The sequence below is a fragment of the Pteropus medius genome, unplaced genomic scaffold, assembly GCF_902729225.1.
Source record: "Pteropus medius unplaced genomic scaffold, Ma_sr-lr_union100, whole genome shotgun sequence".
Lineage (NCBI taxonomy): Eukaryota > Metazoa > Chordata > Mammalia > Chiroptera > Pteropodidae > Pteropus > Pteropus medius.
The window spans coordinates 5,385,699-5,410,941 of record NW_024349801.1 but is presented as its reverse complement, the minus strand read 5'-3'; the positions used below and the strand labels follow the sequence as shown (position 1 = coordinate 5,410,941).

Below are 25,243 nucleotides of genomic sequence, written 5' to 3'. Positions count from 1 at the left end.
GTCACCTGGTTTAGAGGCCAAGGTCATGGGCTCTGGTCCCAGACTGCCTAAGTTGGAGTCCTAACCCCACCATTCAATAGCCAAGTGACCCTGGGCAAGTGCCTTCACCTACCTGAGCTTGTTTCCCCATCTATAAAACAGAGACAACAATAGCCCCTCCTCTCATTCAGTTGGGAGAGGTTCACAGGGCAATGTGGGTGAAGGCCTGGGCACAGCACATGACACATGTAAGTGCTTGTTGGAAGTCAACAGGGAGGGGTGGGCATGGTCAGATGCCAGGGAAGAAAGGCTCAGCAGGGCAGACAAGAAGCAGGAGAGCAGATGAAAAGATCACCAAGAAAGAGGAAAGGAGAAACTGAAGGAGAGGAGGGAGTAAGGGCTTTGAAGGTTCTGTGGTATGCAGGGTGCTGGGATGGTGGCTGCCAGGTCAGACAGGAGTTGGGAGCTGGGTACCTGAGAGGCATCTGTTAATAATACAGGTCTTTTCTCCCTTTGGGTTTGCTGTTTATCAAAGTGAGGACTGTTGTTTTGGAACAACTTGGTTCACCACTGAATACTCCAATGCTTGGAACAGAGCCTGGTATATAGTAGGTGCTTAATAAGTATTGAATGAATGAATTTTGAGCTGAGAATGATGCTTCAAAAACTGAGAGAAGAAAGAAAAGTAAGAAAGAAAATGAAAAAAGATAACGGAGAATATCTACATTATTCTTTATCTGCATTTGAGCTGTACCAAAATCTTAGGCAAGAGTTTCTGGCTTTCTGAATCCATGTCCCATGTGCCCTTCAAGTCACAGAGGGGTCTTCTTCCCTCACCCACTTCCTCTCCATCTTTGTTTCCCCATATGCTCTGACTTGTCTGGGTACCAGAGCCTCAGATCCCCAAGAGGGTTTTATCTTTGCCTGCTCATCTGCTGCATAGCACGGAGGCTGGTGCAGAGTGACTCAGTGGGAGTGTGTGGGAGGAGTAAATGATAAATGAGCTGACTCCAGGGTCTTCATACAGTATAAGGACGATCTCTTCCTGAGTGTGTGGGCACACAGTGGGTCCATATTACGAGTGGGGAGCCCAGGGGCCTATTTAGCTCCTCCAGCCTCGATTTCTTCACCTTTCAATAAGTGCCTTGGATTACATGTTTCAAAGGCAATTTCTTCTGGCTCTAAATTGATTCGTATACATACCTGCACAGGTTAATTTGCTAAATGCCCATGGGCAAAATGTCTTAAGAGCAAAGTTTGAAACTGTACTGCCTCTCACTAGCTATAGGACTTGGGACACTCTTCTCCAGGCCTCAGTTGCCCAATCTGTGAAATGGATCATTTCCACCTCACTGGACTCCTGTGAACACGTACTGAAATAATGAAGGTAAAGGCACTTAGCCTGGACGGCAGTTTTACTGCCGTCATCCAGTCTTCATTTTACTGCCGTCATCTCCTGGTCTTCGTTTCTTCATCTGCGCATTGAGAGTAGCGTGTGTGTGTGTGTGTGTGTGTGTGTGTGTGTGTGTGTGTGTGTGTGTGTGTGTGTGTGTGTGTCAGGGTGGCATGAGTGAAGTTTTCTACTCTTGTGTAGACGATGGGAATAAATTTAGCAAGTGTGTATTCTACGCCACAGTTTATGGAGCCCACGCCCTTCCCAATTTTATTTGCTACAATCCCGGGAGGTCGCCTCCTTATTCCCATTTTCCAGTTGAGCCGCAGAGAGACGGGATTTGGTAAATTTGCAAACCCCTGGTGGAAAGTGCTTGGCACCAAGCGGGGCGCATAGTAAGAGCTCAATGGAACTGATATTTTTATGGTCACAGTAAGGAAACTGAGCACGTCCTCTTCTCAAACCTATTCTTAAGATGTGGGTCTTCCTGGCCCTCCTCGTGTGGTCCCCCAGACACCAGGCGCCCCTGCCTCCCCCTGCACGGGGCTCACAGGGCGGGACGGGGGCGGAGGGGCGGGGCAGGACCGGGGCCCGCGACTGCGCGGCCCTATCAGCGTATCCGGCCGCTGGGGGGCGTGGCCTCCGGGCTCAGAGGCAGCATACAAGAAGCAGCGCGCGGGGCCCCGAGATCCACTGCTTTGCTCCACTGCCCAGGTGTCCTGTGTGTTCCTCCACCTTCCCGCTGTGCACACAGTCGCGCTGCCACCACCACCACCACCTCCGCCGCCGCCGCCGCGAGAGAGACGCCGACGACCTGGTGATTGGAGCCCTGCGGAGGTAAGTGTGACTTGGATTTCTTTACTCTCTGTGAGTTGCAGTCCACTCACTTATCTCTGAGGAGCTGAAGTAATCAGAGCAAATGCCGGCTCTTAGGATTTACTGAGGGCACCAAGGTGAGCGCGCCTACTGCATCGCAGAGCCGGGCTTAGCTGCATGCAGTTTCACAGAGGGAGAAACTGAAGCTCACCGAGGGCAAGTCAGTCGCTCAAGACCGCAGCCAGGAAGGCAGGGAGCCGGCATTCAAAGCCCGTCTGAATTGCAGATCCACGTTCCTGGAGACCGTGTGCCCTTGCCTTCCTTGTGCAATTTGCTAGCATCTGTTGCCTTCCTGTGTACACAGCGGGCATCAATAAATGGAAAGCTGTTGGTGTGAATGTGACAGGAGTTTGAATGTGTCTACCCATGTGTGGATGGCCAGGTGTGAGACAGCCTGTGCATTCTGCTTGCAGTTTATAGGACCATGCCCCTTTATGTTTCATTTTCAACGAAACTGCAAGGTAGCCTACATCTTCCCATATTTTAATGAGGACAGTGGGGGTTAGAGAGGTGAAGAGAGTTGTCCAGGCAGAGCTGGGGCTGGAACCCAGGTCTGCCTCTGCAACTCCAGATGGCTGTGGATGTATGTGTCCAGGTATGGGGCATGTTACAGTTCCTGAAGGTTCAGAAACATGTTCCTGGGCACCTTCAGCCAGAGTGGGCATCTGTATAAACTCCTTGTGTGGGAAGAATTGTGCTGGGAGCTGAGGGCTTGGTTCTGCAGTCCTGAGTAGATAGGCTTCCCTAGATGGACAGAACCGGGGCTTCCCTAGATGGACAGTCCCTCATGTGGTGCAGACCGAGGGCTGGGCTGGTGGACAAGCCAGAAAAGGCTTAGCTGATGCCTGCTTATCGAATTCTAACTTGAATTGGGTGTCTTTTAGCCAAAAGATAAGTTGACGCTCTGGTGGTGAGAAGCAGCTGGGGGCCTGTGCAAATGCCTAGCTTGCTTTGCACCAAGAGTGAGTTCGGTGAGTTTCCATTTTGAGCATTTGGACCCCTTGTTCCGGCAAGATAGGGTGAGCCTACCTTTCCTATCTGGGTCAGGTCATCTAGAATCTAGAGTCTGACAAGTGAGAGACTAGGGTCCTGCAGAACAAGAAGAGGGACAGACCCCCTTCCCCAAATAGACTGAGAGGGGACTTCCCAGGGCTCTTTATGTTTTGTGCACCTGATTTTCTGCTTCTGCCTCTGATCTGGCTGTGTCCACATCGGGGAGGAGCAGAAGGTGTGGGAGCTGTATTGCTGGTGTGGCCAATATGAGGCCCTGTGCTATGCACCTTGCTTGCATTATCATCCCTGCAACATACCCAGGCAGCAGGCCTCTTGATCCCCATTTCACAGATGAGAAAACCAAGGCTCAAAGAGGTGAAGTGTGTGCCCAAGGTCCCCTAACTGGTATGCTATGCTGTCAGCCCTAGGCCTGTCTGGCTGTAGACTCTACACTCTTAACCACTAGGTCCTGGCTCCCTAGACAGTTTTAAGACAGTTTTCAGCCCAACCACTAACTCTACCTCTGGGCCTGATCTTCACACAGGTGTAGTTTTGTGTGAGAGGGGCTCCAGGTAAAACACCTGTCAGCAGAGTTGAGCCTAAGCCCCCAGTCTCCAACAATGCTCCATGGGAGGAGAATGGAAAGAGTCACTTTGATTCTTATAGAGTCTCTTAAGATATAGGGATAGGAATGGCGATGATACCATTTATAATCATACGAGCTGCTGATATTTATCCAGCATTTACTATGGACCAGCCCTGCCCAGTGGATGATCTCACTGACTTCTTTATGAGGTGAGCACTGGCCCGTCCTTTTTACAAGGAGGAAATTGAGACTTGGAGTGATTAAAGCATGTACCCAGCATGACACAGCCAGGGCAGGGGGAGCTGCCATTCTGGCTGGGCCCTGCCCCATATTCTGGAAGAAGGTGCTCATCTAATGGCAAGCCTCATGACTGTCACAGCAGAACTTGCTGCAAGTCAAGGCTTCTCATACCACATGAGATCTAGGTGCCTGGCCTGCGTTAGGGGTAGGCCTAGAGAGTGGATGCACTGACATGGGGGCTTGGGCTCCCTTTGCCAACAGGCACTGGTATCAGTGCAGAGAGCCCTGCCTCGGTACCCAGGTCAGTACTGGCTCCCAAAGTCCTGTTTCTGGACTGGAGAGGAGAGCTAGGTGGTGGGGGAGGGCCTGGAACTTCCGCAGAAGAGCATGAGGCCTCTGAGAACCCCACATTTTGTCTCTCCCTCAAAGACCCAGAAAAGTTATCTGGGCTTCAGTCAGTTTCATTTGAAACTTTTAAAGGCAGGACCCCCAACACTGACCTCTTTGGCCTTGAGGGAGCTGAAACATTTCTTTCCTCTGTCACCAGTGTAATTTACTATGTATGGGAGGTGCCTCTGTCTTTGCTCCCCTAGGGAGGCTTTTTTTTTTTTGCAAACTCACTGGTTTTTGATCAGTCCCAGATGTGCAAACCCAGCATCATTCAAAGGGGCTGATGGCTTGTCAAGAAAGGAAATTACAACACAAGCATCATTTCATTTCAGCTTCAGTTCATTGTGCTGAATAGATTCTTAGACCTTCATAGAGTGGGGATCCAGAACCCCTCTTAAAATCCTAAAGGGAGCACACTCTGTTCTGGGACCAGGCAGATCTAGATGGTGGTTGATAGGGCCAGCCATCATGCCCTTTTTTCTTTTCTTATTTCCTTGATTAAAAAAAAAAAAAAAAAAAAGGTAAAAAGGTTTCATTGTGGCAAAATATGCATAAACATAAGATTTACCATTTTAACACCATTTTAAAGTACACAGGTCAGTGGCATTTAGTGCATTCACATTGTTGTGCAAACATCACCACTCTCTAATTCCAGAGCATTTTTATTATCCCGAAAGGAGACCCCATAGCCATGATTTAGCAGTCACTCCCCTTTCTCTCCTCCTCAGCCTCTGGCAACTACTAATCTACCTTCTGTCTCTATAGATTTACTATTCTGGTTATTTCATATAAATTGAATCATATCGTATATGGCCTTTTGTGCCTGTCTTCTTTGCTTAACATGTTTTCAGGGTCCATCCATGTTATAACTTGTAACTGTGCTTCATTCTTTTTATGGCTGAGTCATATTCCACTGTACGGTTAGACCACATTTCATTTACCCATTTTTCCAATGGTAGAAATTTGTGATGTTTCTGCATTTTGGCTATTGTGAATAATGCTGCTATTAACATTTGTGTGCACGTTTTTGTTTAAACACCTGTTTTCAATTGTTTTGAGTCTACACCCAGGAGTGGAATTGCCAGGTCACATGGTAACTTTATGTTTAACTTATTGAGGAACTGTGTTCTCTTTTCTTGACTTCCTTCTTAAAGAAGCATCAACTCATGTCATCTCGTTCCTGAATGGGTCAAGGCCCTCTGGCGTGGGCGCAGGGATATTTGGCATTTGAGTGTTTTGGGGAGATACGGACATTCTTCCCAGTGTCACAGCAGCAACTGGCAGAGAATCCTGTATGAGAGGCTGCCCCCGGGGGGAACCCTGCTCTATACTGCAGGCTGTGGAATTGTGGGCACTCACAGACAGACACCCCCTCTTCAGGGCTGTCAGGACAGTTTCTTGTGGTTGAGCCCAAGGGAGATATATCTTCTTTGATTGTCTCAAGTGCTGCATCAGCTTAGGCAGAAACCACAGATTTAGCGAAAAAGAAGAGGATTACGCAACTTCTGGACCATCATTTAAAAAACATTATAAATTTTGAAATCCCACATGTTCAACCCAGATTTCTAGATGTGTCCTATTGTGAGTGCAGAATGGTAATATCCTAGCAGGAAAAGAATTGAGCTTCAATTTTGCTTCCAGTCAAGTGGTCCTGGAATTGGCCCCACCCCAAAGTTCTTTTGGATTGGAAAAAACCCACCCGGATCTCTCGAGGAGTGGGAGCTGGCATCCAGCTGGCATTGCTGAGACTGACTTGATAAGAGCCTGAGAGACTGTTCACGTGCAATGGCCAGGACCTGGGAAGGTGCCTGGCACCCTTGGAGAAAGGCAAGAAGTTTTCTGTGGCTGGAGTTTAAGGGTCAGGTTCAAGGCAGCAAGTGTCTGCCCTGTGGGTGGGGTGACATGTACTGTTTGGATTCCCCGCTGTGGGCTGTGGGGCATAGTAAAGTAACGGGGTGGCATTTTCACTTGAGAACAGATCATTATGGAGTGAGCAATGTTCCCCAAAGCGTGGGGACCCCATTTCTACTGGTCCCCAAAGTGACTGAGTGAGCGCACGGACCCAGCTGCAAAGCCCACCAGTCCAGGAGCTGTTCTTTCAACTCTCTGGCGAGTCTTCCTCCCGCTTATGGCAAGGCGAACACCTCAGGTGGTGCCTTCTGTCCCTAATGTCCGCCCCCACCCCCATCTCCCTTTACAACAAAGAGAGCACGCTCTACGACAAGGCCTCTGGCTGGTATCAGCTGGGAGGTCCTCACTTTGTTTTGTTTTCCTGGTATTTGATTTTACTCCTGCTTCTCTTCAAGGCAGACTTGATCAGATTCTTTGCAAATGGTGGTGATAGAAAGTTACCTTTGATAAGTAAATTTGTTTGAACCCTCAAAGCAGGCTGATTTGAATAAATATACAAAATAGGTACAGGTAGACGGTAGGAAGCTGGACAAGCTTGGCAAGGAGTACGCCAAACGCTGGAGTCTGGGAAACAACACTGGATTGAGGTGGGACGTGAGGAGATTCAAGAGGCTGTTATAATCTGGAGGAGTGGTTCTCAAAGTGGGGTCCCACTCAAAGTTGGGGGAACTACAGCAGCGCTTGGGAACTCGATAGAAATGCAGATTCTCAGGGCCTGCCCCAGACCTCCTGAGTCAGAACCTCTAGGGTTTGGGCAAGCAATCTGTGTTTTAAGGAGGCTTCCAGCACTTTCTGGTGCAGGCTCAAACGTGAGAAAGCTGGTAAAGACTTGCCCTGGGGCCTGGCACAAACATGGTGGGGAGCTAGCTAGTGGGGTAGATGTGGAGCTGTGTGGAAGGTTCCATTTATGGGTCTGGTGTGACTAGAGAGTAGTCATGTGGCAAGAATGGAGTGGCTTGGAACAAAAATGACCACCTCAGTCCGGAGTCAAGAGGCCCCTTGAGAATACGTTGTGGCATATCTATAAGCCTTTCTTCCGGAAGAATGCTCAGCTCGTTGGCACTCACTGCCCTGGAGCCTGAGCAAGTGTCCCGAGGAGTCCAGCATCTCCCTTCTGAACACGTTTAGTGCCCCAGTAAGCCCAGGAGCTTGCGAAGGACATCTATTTAGAAGCCCGAAACATCCCCTCCGAAAGAATGAGTTGTTTCCATGACAACATTTAAAATATATCAGTATATATGTGTATTATCTCCCTCCTGTCCCAAACCGGCTCCCAACACAGCCAGTCTGTTCTCATGGGGAGAAGCACCCGCTGCTGAAAACACTGTTTATTCCCGGGAACCTTCAAGGCCCAGACTTTACTGGGACTGGAGATATTTTCAGCTTTGGCATCGCTGGACAAAGTGCCCTCTCAGAGGTGGGATGAACTGGGCCCTGTCTGGGAGAGTTGGTGTCTATTCCAAGTGGGAGGCCCCAGCCAGCCGCAGGGCTTTATCTGGGCTCCGACTCGTAAGTTCACTTTGAAAAGCTGTCAGAGATCAGGCTCCAGGCTTGTCTCAGCTCTGAGACTCCGGGAGGGGTAAGGGTGAGGAACCCTTGAGGATTTTTGTGTGTGTAATGGTGTTCCCCTCGCAGCCACTCATGCTTCTCTTGGTTCATTCTTGAAACAAAAGCCAGAGCGATTTCAAAATGTTGAAAAATTTTTTAGTAAAGTATAACATACTGGAGAGGATTGCACATTCATTTGTATACTGGCAGATGAATTTTCGCAAAGTGCACATATGCATGCTAGGGCCCCAGATCACGCTGCACGGCTTGACCAGCCCCCCTGGGCCCCCTCCTATTTCCCCCTTTCCCCATGGATACTGTTCCTGCTGCCTGGAGTTCCCGTTCCTTGAGATCTCAGTGGGACCCCATTGTCCACACCGACCAGAGTTGTCCTTGCTCCGGCCTCTGCTCAATTTCCCCGTCCATTCCTGGGGTTGCTTTCCTCAAGCCTTTTGTCTTCATCTAGTTGCTGCTATGTCTCCTCCCCTTCCCGAGGGTGGACTGTCTTGTTCCATTACGTAGCCCAAGGACTCCGTGGCCACACCAGGGTTTGCCGATTTTCATCGGCAAAGCAGTGTGGAGATTCCATAGCCTGGCACTATAGAATTCCTGAGCTCATGTCTTTGAGCTTGGTTCAAAACCAGCAGCCGTGACTCATCCTGGCAGATACCACCTCGTACCGATGAATCATGCATTTCAGGCAGGAGATTGGTCCAGGTATTGCCAGCCCTGAAGTGTGGAGCAGAGATTGATCTGGGATGCCTGAATTCGCACAGGAGGACCAGGGGAAGAGACAGTCGTTAAATACCTCTAGGTCCCAGGACTCTGCTGCTGGGCTCTTTAGAACCAGTATTTTTGTAACCTTCATGCCCTCCCTCCTCCAGTCCTGGGAGATACTCAGGGCCTCATTGTGCCTGGGGAGAACTGGAGACACAGAGGCTGAGGGACCTTTTGGGCAGCTCTACATGGTGGTGTCACGATTTGAATCCAGGTCTGACCCAACATCCACGCTTTTCCACACTGCCTTCTGGCAGCTCGTGGTGTCTTGTCCTTTGGAGATGGCAATTTTCTGCTGTTTATCTAAGGCTTTGCTGAAAGCATTGTTCCCAAGGGAACACCTACACATCTGCAAGAAAAGAGAAAGGGGGCCCCAGGAGTTATGTGCTGGGTATTTTAAGATCATATTAATTTATTATCCAGTCACTTTAGAATGGCTTTTTTTTATATACCCTCGTGGCTTGCACTGAATGCACCTGGCTTTTAGTGCTTTTTCTGCACAAAGGAAATTGTTTGTTGAATGACTTTTCTTTTTGTTTAGAATTTTATGTATTTTCTGTGTAGTATTCAAAAAGTCAAATGTGTTTTGAATATTGTCCTTGTTCAATTAACCACCCAGACATATCATCCCATATGTCCTGTAAGGACATATCTTTTGCCAAGGGGACAGGAGGAAAGAAGGTGCCTGCGGGGTGGGTGTTTCTCTTAAGCTGAGCGGACTAGTGGCCATCCATCCTTGGTTATGGGGAACCGGGGTGCCTGTTTCCTCCTCGTCCACCCCTAGTCCTGTGCAGATGGGTTTAAGGACGACCAATGAGATCCCCTGCCACTCTCACCCTGGGACGTCTGGTAGTGACCCAGACCCTTTTCTGAGGGGTCCTGCCCAGTCCTGGGATCTGCCCGAGACATGGCCTGCCGGGTGTCCTCCTTCCTCCCAGCCAACACTTCATTCCTGGAATTTCTGGGTGGTTTGTGGGTACGCCTCTGATCTGTGCTTGGCCTCACTCACACGTCAAGTTCTCCTTTGTGCTTCTGAGGGAGAACAGAGCCTGGGGCAGCCCGGCCCTTGGGGTTAGCTGCTGTCCTGTGGGCAGGATGTTTCACTGAATGAGTCTGGCTGACATGGAGCCAGAGGTCAGAACTGCCGTGACATTTTGGGGAGCCAGAATTAGCAAGCAGACGGAGTGTAACAGATGCATCGGCACTGTCCACGGGCATTCTGTGTGACCTTGGACAGTTGCTTATCTGCTTTGAGCCTCAGTCTCCTCATCTGTACCATAGGGCTAATAATCACAGTGACTTCATCAACCTGTGGAGAAGATGAATATGAGATGCTGGGAGTAGAGACCCCAGCACGATGTCTGCCGCTTCATCTGTACTCACCACACGTTGGCCAGGTTATTGGTGATGGCTGCTGAGCAGGGAACCTGTGCTGGAGTTTGCAGTTGAACAAGGCTCAGTGCCAGCCCGTAGTGTGCTGGGGCCAGCTCGTACTGGCTCGTGAGAGCCAATAGTTGAAGTTTCAGAAAGATCGTGAGCCAGTTAACACATCCATCATTAAACGTTAAATCATATAAGCTTACAATTAAATAAGTCATTTAAAATGAAGGTAATAAATTCTCAACACTTACCACATCCTGATTTTTTGCTACTTTACTATTATCTCTAGTCTTGAGGTTACTGATGTCTGTCACATCCATGTGATGGAAAGACTGCATAGTGGTGTGTTAGCTTGAGCCTTCCAGGAGCTCCATGTTCAGCACCGCATGTTGTTTGCTTGAAACTGATCGTGGCGGAAGTATTTATACCCGGGCAGTCGGCAAACACTACAAAAAAGGGTGGTTTTTTGTTTCGTCGAGTGTCAGTTGCTAAACATTTACCAGCACACCATTCATTTCAGCCCTCAAGAAGCTCATAGTCTAGCCGACGAGGCAAATAGTATGAACAGGTGCAACACGGGGTGGTGAGGTCTAGGACACCCAGGGGCCAATTCACTCAGCTAAGACCGAGCCCTGGAAGGAGACGGAGTTCCATGGTAGTCGTGGCATCTGAGCTGGGTCATCGTCATCAGCGTGAATTACCTCGTATGTTTGTATGGACGGTTCCTGGGCAGATGGTCAGCATTCACGCTCCACCCTGATTTATGACATCTTGGTATCTGCTTCTCCAGAAGGTGGGGAAAAGTGGCCATGGCTCGAGGCACATGCTGAGTAAAGTGTGTTTCAAATTTAGGGGAGAGTTAAGCATTAGATATTTAATAGGGCTTTTTAAAAACTCGATTTTGTCTCGTGCCCGAGATGGGGCTTTGAAACAATATGGTAAAGAGAGAAGAGTCTTCTTCACTGCATTCCCCATTATTGATGCCAGCCCTCTAAGAGTTCCTTCCGACACCACGTCTGTGGGACACAGAGCAGCAGCATCATTAATTATAATAGTTGGCACTTGGTTATACACTACGCAGCTAACACGGTCATATTATAATACTCATGTCCATTCTCTCCCTCATTCCTTACCCCACAGTTCACCCCTGGACCCCAACCTGCCCCGCCCCTGGCCTAGGCCAGGCACATTAATCTCTGCTCCTCCGTGAAAACTCAGCTGAAGAGTCACTGTCCCCCAGAAGCCTCTTGGAGCTTAATCAAGCCCTCAGACCCACTGGTCTTGTTCGCTGCTGAATTGCCAATGTCTGACAAGCCCTATAATTTCCCTCTACCTTAAAGATGTGGACAATGGGGCTCAGAGAAGCTACATGCCATGTCCAAGGCCACACAGCTAGTGAGGGGCAGTATCAGGAAGCGAACCCAGGTCTTCGGTCTCTGAGAGCCAAATCTACAGGCAATAACAAAGAAGCCAACATCATGTAAACGTATAAGCATAGTCCTTATATAGCTCTTCTGATCTTGGGAGGAGGAGGAGAGCCACCCATTCATTCCACAAATATTTATTGAACACCAACTTGGCAGACATTGGCTATTCAGCAGTGAATGGGCCCGACAGGTCTGCAGGCATGATTAAGCAGTTGAGTCTTAAGTGAGGAACAGGAATTCATCTGCCTGGCCTGGGCCAGGGGAGGGGGCAGGTTGGGGTCATGGGATGAGTTGTGGGAACAGTGTGTGCGAAAGCAGAGAGCTTGGCACAGCCTCAGAGCTGATGGCTGACAGGCTCAGTCCCGAGATTCATCTTTTTGGCAGACTTTCCTAAACACAGGCAAAGGCAGCCGGGCGAGATGATGCGTCAAATTCAAACCAAGCTCCCTTTCTCTCGCTTGCTCCTAAGAGTTGAGTTTGGTGGCGGCATCACCCAGGAGGTGACCATCAAGGAGACACCTTACTAGATTGGGAACACGAGGACCCGCTGACCCCCTAGGTATAGTACTCATATTCCCCCATAAAGCGGTGGCCAGGGCGGAGGAGGCTGATATTACAGCAGCGGCATGTCGGAAGTTCCCCAGGCTTTCCCAAAGCTAGATTTCAAGTCTGGGTTCCACTAGCTGCACAGCCTCACAAATATCAGGCAGTGTCTCCTGGATTCAGTCTTATTTTCTGTAAAATGGGGCCGAAAGCAGCCATCTCTCCCTGGCAGAGCCCAAATGCCTCTGAAAGCTCTGGGCCGCGCTGCAGGCATCTGACTCCTGTGACTTTCATTCACCAGACTTGGGTCTCCCTGTGGACCCTGGGACCTGAAAGCCTGGTTGGTCCCTCCGTGTCTCCCTGGAGGCCTGCTGTCTGGTACGTTCCCATGAGACGTCCACGGTAGAAGTTTCAGGCTGTTGGTAAGACGCCAGGGGTGACAGAGAGCTGAGGGGGCACCTCTAGAAAATGCCTTTGGGGATACCTGGCCCTCAAACCACTTCGGCAACCGGGGAGAACCGAGTGGTGCCAAAGTGCAAAGCCTAAGAGTATGGGCCTCACTCTCTGGGTACTGAATGAAGTATGAGCTCCTCCAGGACGTGAGGAAGATAGCCAGGACCCCAGCAGCTCGTGAGCGCTCTGCAGAGAGCACTCATCTGTGCTAGGGGTCAGAGGTCAAGCTGGTCACATTTGAGCCAAAGACACACTGGCAGATGGAGGTCGAAGGGGTGCCAAGCCCGATAACGGTGTCGTGCTTTGGTGAAATGTCACCATGATGTAAAGGTTTCATTGCCCTGGGGGTGACGCATTGGTGCCTTCTCATCAACAGCCACTGTCTGACCTGGGAGGCTGTTACCTCAGCTCTGCCGAGCCCAGCAGTTCTGCCCAGGAGAAAGAGAAAGGTGACAGGACTGTAGAGGGAGATAAGGTTATTGGTGGGGGCCCCTCCCATGTATGGGTGGTGACGGGAAATCCATAAGGAAGCCCACTCCTGGCAGCCAGAAAGGGCTCTGAGGTCAGATGGAGCTGTGTTCCAACCCTGGGTTTTCTACTGGCCAGTCGTATGACCTTAGGTGGGTTCCTTAAGCCCCAGAGGCCTCAGTCTCCTCCTCTGTAAAATGGGGTAGTGGATCGCAAACCTCTGGGTCCCTGGTAGGTGAGCTGAGAAATGCAGCAACTGGTACACAGAGCTCTCCCTCGGTGTAAGCCTCCGCCAGCCTCCCTGCGGGGAGTATGTGCTTGTCATTGTCTCATTTGGAAAAAAGAATTATTTTCAATTGTAAGTGGAAAAGGGACTGAAATGCTTTAGCCCTGAGTTCTGATAGAGATGTTTGGGCAGAGGCTGAATGGTCAGCACAGGCCAAGGGTGTTGGCATTGAACGTGAAGTGGGCCTCCGCCAGTGGGCTTGTTGCTTTCACAGTTAGCACCAACTGTCACTGCCAGGTTCTGGCTGGATCCTTGCCTCAGCCTCCTAATTTGCCTCTGTTCCTTTCTTGCCTTCTTCTATATAGTAACCAACAGGATATTTGGATCACGATCCTGTTTATCCACTTATCTGATGCACGTATCAGTTTTCTCGGGCTGCCACAACCAGGGACCACAGACTGAGAGGCTTAAAGAACAGACTATTGCCTCACAGTTCTGGAGGCTGGAAGCCTGAGATCAAGGTGTCGGCAGGGCTGGTTTCTCCTAAGGACTCTCTCCTTGGCATGGCATGGAGACAGCCATCTTCTCCCTGTGTCTTCGCATGGTCTTCCCTTATGCATGTCTGTGTCCCAATCTTTTCTCGTAAGTACACCAGTTATATAGGATTAGGGCCCACTCCGATGACTTAATTTAACTTTAGCACGTTTATAAAGGCCCATTCTCCAAATACAGTCACACTCTGAGGTGCTAGGGGCTTCAACATGTGAATCCGTGGGGCACACAACCTGACCCACAAGAACCCCTTGTGTCAGCACTGGTCTGACCCTGGGAATGCAGGCCTGTGTGAGACGCCAGCCCTGTTACGCCACAGTTCTGCTTAAATCTTCAGTGTTCTCTTGCAGCCCAAACTTAACAGGAGCCTCAAGAGCTGGGCCTTGCCCATCCAGATGCCCTGAGCTCCTGGCCCAAACCACCTTCAGCCCCACCAGTGTGCTGGACATGCCGCCCAGCATGGTGCCGCAGATGGCCAGCGCCTGGCGCAGAGCAGAGAAGGCCCTTCGAGACCCCCTTCCTCTGCTCTCCTTTCACTTAGTTTCCTTCCGGCGAGAAGGTTCCAGAAACCCGCATGGTCCTCCCGACTCTGAGGCGCCACCGAGGCTTCTTTATTGGTTCTCTTTGCGACCTTGGAGGGAAGGACCAGCCTACAGGTCCCGGAGTGCCACAGGCCCTTTCCCGCTCGCGTGCGTGGCTCGTTGAGTCTTTCGGAGGAAGCCACGGTCATTCAGGGACGTGTGCCGGAAGGATGCGCTTGGGACCACAGTTGTTTCATCGCCCTTCCATGCTTTGTGTTATTAATTAATACATATTTTTAAAAAAATAGATAAGTCCAGAGGGTAGTATGCTTACCACCGAGGTCTGGCCTGGTGGTTATCGCCTCGAAGTTCCTGCCATTTCAGCCTGTTCACTTAAAGTGAACAGAGGTTGGCACTTCTGTATTTGCTTGAGATTTTAAAGTAGAAATAACATATCAAAGATGAAATCCCTCACATTCCTCTTCCCAGTTCCATTACCTTCACTCTGGAGTCAACCACCGCCATGAACTTGGTCTGATTCAGTCCTGGTTTTACCATGCAAACACACCCCCCATATACATATATGTACACAAACATACAGACATGTGTATATATGTATATATATACTTATATGTGTATATTATATGTATACATGTAATAGACTTATACATGTATATCTAAAAATATGATTCATATGTTTTAGAATTTACATAAATAGTATAATTAGCATAACATTCTACAACTTGCTTTTTTAACCCAACATGCTATTTGAATTTTACTTGTGCTGACACTCACATACCTCTAGTTTATTCCTTTCACCTGCCGTATAATATCCCACCCCTGACTACTCCACGATTGAATCGTGCCCATTGGAAACTTCAACCAAATCCAGGTTTTAGTCTAGTTGAGTCATAGTTGAGTCATATTAGCAATTTACTTTTTGTGTTTTGGGGGGTGCCCTGTCCCTCAAGCTACGTAAGTGTAGAGTAAAGAAAATCGAGTATTGTCATGACACCAGAGTGGACACTTAATGACGTCAGTCCCCGTTCTTGCTTCGTCTCACATCTCAATCCAGGGTCAGTGTGTTTTGGCATCTCTTACGGCCTGGCCTTCTGCAGCTGGGAAATGTTCATATATGGTGGCGTGACTAATTCCGCGTTACTGGTTTGATTCCCAGTGAGACGGGTGAGCACGCAGAAGTCCTCCTTGCTGTCCCTGGGGCTGTGCCCCAAAGGGAACTCCTTAGGAGAGAGGCCACATGTGGCCCACGCCATAGAGAGCCAGGCCTCCTCTCTGGATGGCGGTTATTTTTATCGGCAGCGTAGACTTGGTCAGGACTCCGGAGAGTTTCCAGGGCTGTAGATGGGAACTGCCACGTTCCCATAGCTCTACTACTCCGCTCTGCCTCCTGGGATTCCTGGCTTGTCCCCTCCCTGTCCCACTCTGCGTCTTGCCCCTGAGGTTGTCTGCTGCCATCTTTCAGTCCCCGCCAGGCTACTGGTAAGAGCCTGGTTATCGTTAGTGCGGGCTAAGACCAGAGGAGCCTTGTTGAAAGGACTGAGCCTCTGGAGGTTCCGGTGGCTCAGCGTCCAGGCAGAGCTGCCTCTGTCCCCAGCCAGGGAGTGTCCTCCAGCTCCCTGTGCTGGCTTGAGTCTGTTGGCCTGTGGCTGTGGCTTTCCTCGCCTGTCACCCCAGCCCAACTGGGGAGCTCCTTAAGGCCAGGGAGAGAGTCCTCTTCATCTTCATGTCCCAGGGTCCAGCACGAAATAGGTGTCCGATGAAGGTCATTGGGTGACTGACCGACTCCCCTTTGAGAGTAAAGCAGAGTTGAAAGATGTAAACGAACACTCGCTCAAGCTTTGCCTTGTCTTCTTCGACCAGGCGACAGCCCAGAGAAGGACCACAGTTCGTAGCCCTTTAGTGGAGGTGACACCCCTGGCCTCCAGGGAGAGAGGAGCCAGGGCAGCATGGTGGAAAATTCTGGACTCTCAGAGTCATCACACCGGGGTTCGAATCTCAGCGTCTCCACTTCCAGTAGGGTGGCCTTGGGCTCATCATGCCACCACTCTAGGCCTCAGCCTCCTCATCTGTGAGATGGGAGTGGGTTGTGTCCTGGGGTTGACAACAACGTGAATGAAGTGGCTGGCCCACACACATGTTCAGGAAGGGTTTCCAGAAGGAACAAACGGCACAGCAGAAATTCACCCAATAACACTGGACCTTGGAATTTTAAAGTTCGTTAGGTGTACTCTAAGACTAACACAGCTCTTCCTAAGGTGCGTGCCAGGGAAGGCAGCTTAGTAAGAGAATTATCTGGGAAAAGGGCTTGTAGCCCTACAGGCAAGGAAAGACCATTGAGATCCATGAGTAGTAAAAGTGAAGATGTTTTCGTAACTACAGTTGGCACCGTAGACCCCTGAGAGGGCTGAATCCCAGCTGATGTGTTAGCGTTAGGGTTCCAGGAACTCTTTTTGAGAAGTGCAGTTCCAACATGGGGCTGCAAAGTTCTAGGAACCTCGGTCCACCCTCTTCTTCTGTCCCCTGGGCTCTGCTGTTGGTTATATCAACCAACAACAGGTAACCATCCTACTGTGTTCGTTGGGTACTAACTTAGCAGCAAAAAGAGTAACACCGGCAGTGGCAGTGTCTGTAACAGGCTCCTTGTCAGGCAGAAGCTGGCTGGCGGAGGGCCACATGCTTTGTTGTTTAGCAGATTTGCCAGGCAGGTTTGGTGATGAGATTGACAAGTGACTTGTTTCTCAGCAGAGCACACATCTGGGTCCCTGGCTGGGGCTGGGTGACTGTGTCGCAGTGTGTGATGATTATGTGGGTGGTGCCAGTGGACGGGCCATGATGACAAGAGCTGACAGTGATAGGGCTGGGGATGCCTGTCAACCACTTTTGGTAGACTGAGCCTTACTTCACAGGGACCACGGAGTCTGCTGCTAACGGTGGTTCAGGGGAAGTCCTTTGGTGGTGTGAAATGGCTTTATCAATCTCTTTCAGGAGCAGGAGACAGAACTGAACTCAGGCAGTAGACCCACCTGAGTCCTGAATGAGGTGGAACGCTGACTAGAAATTAGAAAAGATGGTGACAAGGGAACTTGAGTCCAGGAGAGATTGCGCCAGGATGTCCTCCGTGAAGTCTGGGCAGCTTACCTTTCTGGAAACCCTTCACTTGAATCCTAGCTCCACCACTTCCTGTCTGTGGGTCCTTGGTTATTTAGCTCCTGTGAACCTCAGTTTTCACATCTGCAAAGTGGGGAGAATCCTACCTGCTTTGTTCACTGCTCAAGCCAATGCTGTCGCTGATTTAATACTGACTATTTCTTCCTCCTTTGCCCTCTGCTTCCTTTCAGAGCTCTTGAGCGCCCAGCTGTGCCTCAGGAGACCAGCCTTCCCTGTCACCCCAGTTTTTGCTGTTGGAGAGGAGCCATGAGCTGCATCCTGAATGGCATCATCCCCCTGGGACTGGTGCTGCTGGCCTGTGGAGCCCAAAGCCTTTTTCTTATTCTGCCCAACGTCACACACTTTGAGAAGCTGCTCAGCAAATACCAGCAGGATGAGCCTCACTCGCGGGCCCGGAGGGCCATCCCCAAGTCGGACAAGGAAGAGATCCTCATGCTTCACAATAAACTGCGGGGCCAGGTGTACCCGCCAGCCTCCAACATGGAGTACATGGTGAGAGCTGCCACTCCCTCCCAGGGTTGGAGGCCAAAGGTGCCATCTGTTTTGTCCCCAGTCACTGAGTGTATGGCAGGCTTGAGGTCCCCAGGCAACAGCGGGTCCCCTTCCTCTGTTCTTGACTCTCCACCAAAACAGCACCCAGAGGCTGCCTTGTTGCCAGCTCCTTGTGCCACCTCTGGAGCTCAGCCCACGTACCTGCCCTGACTCTTCCCACCAGGCCCTCTGGAAGATAGACTGGGGAGGGTCTCAGGGCTGGGCTCTGGTGGCTTCAGTCTCAGCTCTGCCACCTCCTAGCTGTGTGCCCTGGACATCAGCCAGTCTGAGCCTCAGTTTCCACTTTGAGGAGCTCATCCTCTCATGGTTCCTGTGACGACTGAGCACAGACCTCACACATGGGGCTATGGTGTTACTACTGTGACAGTGCCAGCTTGGTCTTCATCCATCCAGCCCTTTAACTTACCTTCTATGTCTGAGAAGCGAGCAGGGCTGAGTCTATGAGATGAGTTGTTTATCGGAAAGGAGAACGGAGAGAAGGGACAGGGCCCCCGCTAAATCTTAGGAACAGAAAGGGTGACCGGCTCTTCCCCGTCCAGATCTCCTGCCCTGCCTTCATTCCTGCATCTCTGTTCCTGTCCGTGCCATTTCCCATTCCCCCAGTCCTAGGAAAGGTCTCATTTTAGAGATGAGGAAGCTGAGTCCCAAGGTCACACAGCTGGCAGTGGCAGAGCCATATTCGAACCTGAGTCCAGCTGACTCCAGGACCTGTGCTCTCAGCCAGCACTCAGTCCTCGTTTACACCCCACAGCTACCACGACCCTCTCCAGCGTTTTCCTCCTTCTCGTTCCAACCTGTTCCGGTCTCACTGTGATTAGTGGGACAGCCTCAGCCCCGAGGGGGTTTCGCCTCCCATCTTGTCCTCTTTCAGCCCATTCTGAATCCTGTCATCATCTTATGCTTCTTAAATCTTCGCTTTCTCCCAGCCGTCCTCCTTCTCAGGAGCCTCCAGGGCCCTCTGTGCCCGGGACGGAGCCCAGATGCTTCTTGCCTGGCATCCGAGCTTCTAGCAGGAGCCCTATCTGTCCCGATGACTTGTTTCCCTCCCTCCCCTTTGGCCAGACAGGTCTGCTGGTTGTCCTCTGAAGGTGCTGCATGTGTGACAGCCATCACACCTTCCCTCCCCGGGAGCACTTTCTCTTTATCACTCTCTTCATCCAATCTTCATCCCAGGACACGCTCCCCTCCTTCCCCTGGACTCAGCTAACGCTTTCATGTTGCCTTGTACCCTGACATCAGTAGTGCCCCTGGTCAGGGACCATCCCATGTGCCTGCACAAGGTGGCCCATCACCAGATATAGGGCAGATGAATGGGTTTCCTATCCGGGCAGAACTACCCCCCAACCCGCCACCAGCCCCGAGCAAGGCTGTCCTTTGGGAACTCATTATGAAACATTTCTTTTTTCCCTCAAGAAAATCATCCAGGCATTTATTCCAAAGGGGCTGTGCTAATTTTAGGAGGAAGAGTGGGCACCCTTTCAAAATGCATGGGGAAGCTTGTGCAGACCTTTTCGAGGTTAAAGATATAAAAAATTAGGGTAGATTTTTTGGAGGCTTTGAGTGTGGACCCTTCCCCCATCCTTCTCAGGACATGGTCATTTGGCCTCAGTCCTCATGGGGAAAAGACACTCTGTACCTCTCTCTGGACAGGTCATCCTGCATCATGTGCCCTTCCTACCCCAAGGGCTTTTGTGGTACCCATGAGGGAGCCGGCATTTTCCTTGCCCTGAAGCTTACTGAGCCACAACCCCCTGGGATCCTCGCTGCCTCCTGCCTCTGTTGGAACAGGCTGGGTTTCTGCTGATCTTTTCCTGCTGGCACCATGATTGTCTAGTGGTTGTGTGGAAGATTTGGGGCAAGTGAAGGGAGCTTAGTATGCAGCAGGCAAGGTCAGGCTGCCCGGACAGCCCATAATGAGCCTACTATGTTTTCTTCTTTGTTTATTTTGTGATATTTCAGGATTAGAGTTGGGATCTGAGTCCTTAGGTCTAAATAGCCCACTTTTTAGGCAAACTTAGCCTTCAGGGACGTTGTAGGGTCTGCCCCCGGGCATGGGCCAGGGGGCGGGAAAGGCAGTCAGGGCCCAGCCTCTCAACCCCAGCATCTGAGGCCCAGTGCTGCCCATCTGCTCCTGTTTCTACCCAAACAAGTGGTATTGATTTGAGAGTGTCTTAAAAATGTAGCTTCCTGCTCAGTCCTGCCTGCTGGGGCTTCGAGCCACAGTCCTTTGATACAGCCTTAGCACCAAAGGATGGATTTAAAACTCCAGAGAATTAAGATACTCATTTTGAGGTTTTATAAGTGGACAGGCTGTGGAGCCAGGCTGCCTGAGTTTAGGTAGCTGCCACTTGCCAGCTGTGTGACTTTAGTCAGATTACTTAGCCTCTCTGTGTTTATGATTCCTTATTGGCACAATGGTGGTAATAAAAGTACCTTTCTTGTAGGGTTATTTGGAGGAGTCAGTGAGATAATACGTCATAAGTACTAAATAAATGTTAACTATATTGTTGCTGTTATTATTTTAGTGGAGTGGTACCAGCACTTGGTGACAGCATGCAGACAGGATGATACCCCTTAGAAGCCAGATAAGGCTAGGTCGTTAAAGATCTAACTTCCCGGCTATGTGGCTGTGTGATCTTAGGCAAGTTACTTAACCTCTCTTAGCCTCGAGGTTTTTGTTTGTTTGTTTGTTTGTTTTTTGTCTGCAACAATGGGAAAATAAAATGTACCTCAGGGGCTCATTGTGGGTATTACATAAGAAAAGGATGCTGATGTCCTCTGGCAAGTGGCAGGTGCTCAGATGATAGTGGCTTCAGAGGTACAGGGTTTAGCACTGCCTCTGGCTCATGGTGGGTGCTTGAGAAAGCTGATATCTGTGCTGTTCTGAGGGCTACTGTGAACCTCACCTGGAGGCTCCATGGCTGCTCTCATTCAGCCTTCCCCCAAGTCCTGTTCCAGCAGGTGTCATTTAGAGATAGAGACACAAAGGCACAGAGAGTCGAAGCCACTTGCCTTAAGTCACATAGCCAGCAAGGGACAGAGCCTGGTGTCATACACAAGTTTACCTAACACAAATGCTCTCACCAGTGCACCTCACTGCCTGTTCTTCCCTTCTCCTTCCTCTAGTTGTCCTTTTGAGGGATAAGAATGTCCACCTATGCTTTTCCTTCAGAGTAGCTGGAGGGCAGGTCTTGAGCTGGGAAAGCACTGGCTGAGTGGGAGGTGAGAGGGCAGGTCGTGGGTGGGGGGCTGGAGGAGGTCAGTGAGGGCCGGCATGAGCCGGAGAGCTGGGCTTCATCACGTATGCATTCACTAATGCATGCATGTATTCTTCTGGGTGATAGTCAAGACATAACACACCGTGGAAACGACACTGATCAATAGAGTGTGTGTCTGCTGTAAACAGCTCATCACACAGCCAGACCCATGACTGCCAGCCCTGTACCTCTTTGTTTGGGGAACATTGTTTTGAGGACCTACTATGGGCAGGCATAGTTGCAGCCAAAAAAAAGATAGGAAGAGAGGGAGGGCCAGGATGGGGATGCGCAGCCTCAAATGCAGGGAGGGGAGAGCTGGGTTCTCATTTGGCTGTATCCTACTGCAGACCAGATGTTATGTCTGCCCATCTCCAGCCAGAATTTCAAAAGCCTTTAACCCCCAGAGATCCCGCGGGCAAGTCTTTCTCTCCCTGACTCGACCTTCGCCCTCCCTGCTCCCTTCCCCTCTGAGCTGTAGGAAGTTTTATGGACTCAGACCAACGGCAAGCACAGTTCACATTGTTTTTGTACCACGGCACAGAATAGTGAGCTTCTGAGGAGCCAGTGACCCTCAGGATGGGGCTGGCGCCTGCCAGGTCTGCCTTGGCTCCCTGGATACCGAAAAGGGCCTCAGGTGGCACTTCCAGCGGGATCTTGGTATATGTGCAAGCTGTCCCTGTCCCCACTGCCCACCTCTCTCCTGCTTGGAGAGGAATTCACCAACTTGGTGCAGGTGGTCTGTTTGTGGGGTAATCCATGAGTCCAGAAGTCAGGAAGAAAGAAGTCTAATTTCAGGGTACACTACGGAGGTCTCATGGTGGGACTGGGATCTGCCGGCATCTGCCGAGTGAAAGGAGCAGCAGGAGGCTCAAACTCCTAAAGGCGCGAGGTGGTGCATTTACCCACAGGTCTGTCCCCCGTTGGCTGAGGGTGGCCTCCAGGAATGCTAACCACCCCCCACCCCTGGCACCATTTCAGGCTTCGTTTGCACATTGGAGAAAGATCCCAGGTATGAGTGTCTCAGAGTGTGTGGGGGGACACTGAGAGTGGGGTGCTGTCAGCAAGACATGAGTCTGAGCGTACCCGGAATGTCCACTGCAACTGCAATGACAGCGGATCAGGGATGTGACCCAGATCCCCAGAGGCATCTGCAACTAGGCCAGGACTTGCTCCCGGATGTTGAGGAGTCTCGGTTATCTTGGCAGGAAGGAGATGGCAGGAAAGAAGGAGAGGGAAGCGGGGAGCTTCTTGACACCCCATACTGGGGTCCCGCTGTTAGTTTAGCCAGCCCCCTGTTCCTGGACACACCCCAGAGCTCTTTCCAGACAGTCTTTCAGTGAGCATTTACTGTGTGCTGGGAGCTGGGGCTACCCAGAACAGGGGACAGCCCCTGCCTGCCTGGGAGCCGGAGCATCTGCCTGACGACCCTGGGAGGAGGCATCGCAGCAACTGGCTTGCAGTCACCCTGAGGGCCGCTTGGCGTCTGTTCCCCCTCAGGAGAGAAATGATCCCTCTTGTTGCCACGTTCTTTCTTCAGGAGTTATGTGTGTCCCCTGGGCCAGCTGGTAGGCAGGACCAGCTGTATGTAGACCCTGTCTTCAGATTCCTTGGCCTCGACCCCTGCCTGAGCCCCGCTGATTCAAGGTGGGCCATGCTGGAGGTTGAGAGGGACTGGGCAAGCTGAAGGCTTGCTACTATTTTCTTGCTACTTTTTTCAACACAATAGTAAAATATACATAATATAAAATTTACCATCGTAATCGTTTTTAAATGTACGGTTCAGTGGCATTAAGTACTTTATCACTGTATACAGTCACCAGCACCATCTATATCCAGGACTTATTCATCTTCCCATTTCACAGATGAGAAGACTCAGGCTGAGAGGAGAAGGAACTTACCCAAGGTCACTGGCGAGTTAGAGGTAGAGCAGGAGCTCTGAGGTCCAGGCTCTGAGGTCCAGCCTTGGGTCCAGGCTCCTCCGAGTTCTTTGCTGATCTGCCACTTCCCACTAGCCGAGTGAGGAACCCAACCGAGATATGCTCAGAACCCAGTGTTACAGAAGCTGAAACCGGCCAGCGGGTTCGGCTGGGATGTTGTTCATTTCTGGTTCTTATGCCCACTCCTGACGCTGAAGATGCATGTTTCTCCTTACCCTGCAGACCTGGGATGAAGAGCTGGCGAAGTCGGCGGCCGCGTGGGCTCACGAGTGCATCTGGGAGCACGGGCCCACCAGTCTGCTGGTGTCCATTGGGCAGAATCTGGCCGTCCACTGGGGCAGGTAAGAGCCACAGAGTTCCCCCACCTTCTTACTTGTGAACTGGCCACCATGGCTGAGCACCTACTGTGTACCTAGCTCGGTGCTTACTGTCCATGATAGCTTTTAGCCCTTGCGGTCACCTGCTAAGAGGGAGAAACCACCAACCCATATCATTTACATATGGGGAAACGGAGGCTCAGCACCCCACAGTACTTTCAAGTAGCTGGCAAAAACGGATGTGAGCCTGGTTGCTGACTCCAGACACTGATCGTCGGCCTTGGGGTTTCTGGAGCATGAGTTTTCCATTCTATCTGCTTGAAAGGGTTCTTGAGCCATGAAGGAGCTGGCTGGGCAAGCTGGGAAGATGGGGACGTTCGCTCCTTCAGTGGCGGGTCAGTACTGTCTTCCCTGCCCTGGTGTGTCTGGATTCTACTCATTTTTTAAGGCCCACCCAGGTTCCACCTCAAGGGCAGGTATCGCTCACTTCTCTTCCACGTCAGGCCATGGGGAGGGCCCATTCACACCTCTGAACCTCTGAACCTCTGAACCTCTGAACCTCTGAAGCCTCCTGGCCTGGCAGCACCTTTGTCCCCTTGCCCACAGCACTTGACAGTGATCAGTTAAATGTCATCCCCTGGTCTTCCCCAAAGTCAACGAGGCCACATACCTGTTCACCCAGCCTGGCCGAAAGTCCCCTCCAGGCTGAGGCTAGTTTCATTAGAGGAAGTGGAGAAAATGTCTTTTGGCCAATTAAGTCTTACTGATCAACACTCAGCGTGCTGTGCCCACATGTCCTCTGAATCTGGTGGCCAGGCTCTAATGGTTCACTTTAATTTTGCTCTATTCATCGAAAAATTGGACCGAATTTGAAATACTCCCTCAAAATACGGGTCAGGGCTTGCATGACTTTAACCCAGATATTTCCCAGCTCTTCAAGCTCTGGAGTTTAATTTGGCCGCGAGCGGCAACACTTTCCTTTAGGGCTGTGCCTAGGCAGGCACCATGACGGACCCAGAGACGTGGCTTCGTGGAAGCAGGTCAGCGTGGTATTTTCCCCTCTGGCGAATTCTGCTTTTTATAAAATCAGTCTTAACGATAGCGTTAAAAGAAAATGTCTAGTCTACGGCTATGCCACCCTGAACAAGCCCGATCCCATCTGATCTCGGAAGCTAAGCAGGGTCAGGCCTGGTTAGTACTTGGATGGGAGACCACCTAGGAAGCCCAGGTGCTGTAGGTGTTAAAATAAACAAACAAACAAACAAACAAATAAACAAATAAAAATGAATGAATAAATAATAAAAAGAAAGAAAGAAAGTGTCTAAAGGGGGGAAAAATATCATTTTACTGCCTCGGTTCAGGTCCTTTCATTTTCTGGGCTTCTGTGTAGTGTTTCACTGTAGGTCGGCATATTTTTAGGTAGTTGTAACTGTGGCCCAGACAGCTTTTAATTCTCTCTCTTTTTTTCCTTCTCATACAATATCAATTTCGCTATTACATAGCTGTCATGGTTGTCATCGAATAAAGGCTGCCCACAGGCTATCAAGTTGACAGGCCAAAATTTAGCCATTCCATTCTTGTAGCTTGCTTTTTATGTCGTTGTTGACTTATTCGAATTATTTCATTAGGATAACTCTGAAGAGTAGGATAGATAGGTCAAAGGGCACAGAGGTTTTCCCCCTTCTGTGTAGATACTACTAACTTGCTTTCCCAGAGTCCCTCATTTGT

The 25,243-nt window shown here is 50.5% G+C and overlaps 1 protein-coding gene and 1 non-coding gene across 2 annotated transcripts in view; both read left to right on the top strand.

Annotated features, from left to right (window-relative positions):
• The first annotated feature begins 2,054 nt into the window (after positions 1-2,054).
• Positions 2,055-25,243, top strand: part of CRISPLD2 (cysteine rich secretory protein LCCL domain containing 2) — a 63,685-nt gene continuing 40,496 nt past the window's right edge. The window contains exons 1-3 of the mRNA XM_039888756.1: positions 2,055-2,209; positions 17,623-17,944; positions 23,421-23,539. Coding sequence (XP_039744690.1) covers positions 17,699-17,944; positions 23,421-23,539 — 365 coding nt within the window. The 5' untranslated portion in view covers positions 2,055-2,209; positions 17,623-17,698. The remainder of the gene's footprint in view (positions 2,210-17,622; positions 17,945-23,420; positions 23,540-25,243) is intronic.
• Positions 24,637-24,755, top strand: LOC120580992 (5S ribosomal RNA). The gene has a single exon (XR_005647134.1). It is a non-coding gene; the product is annotated as a 5S ribosomal RNA (ribosomal RNA).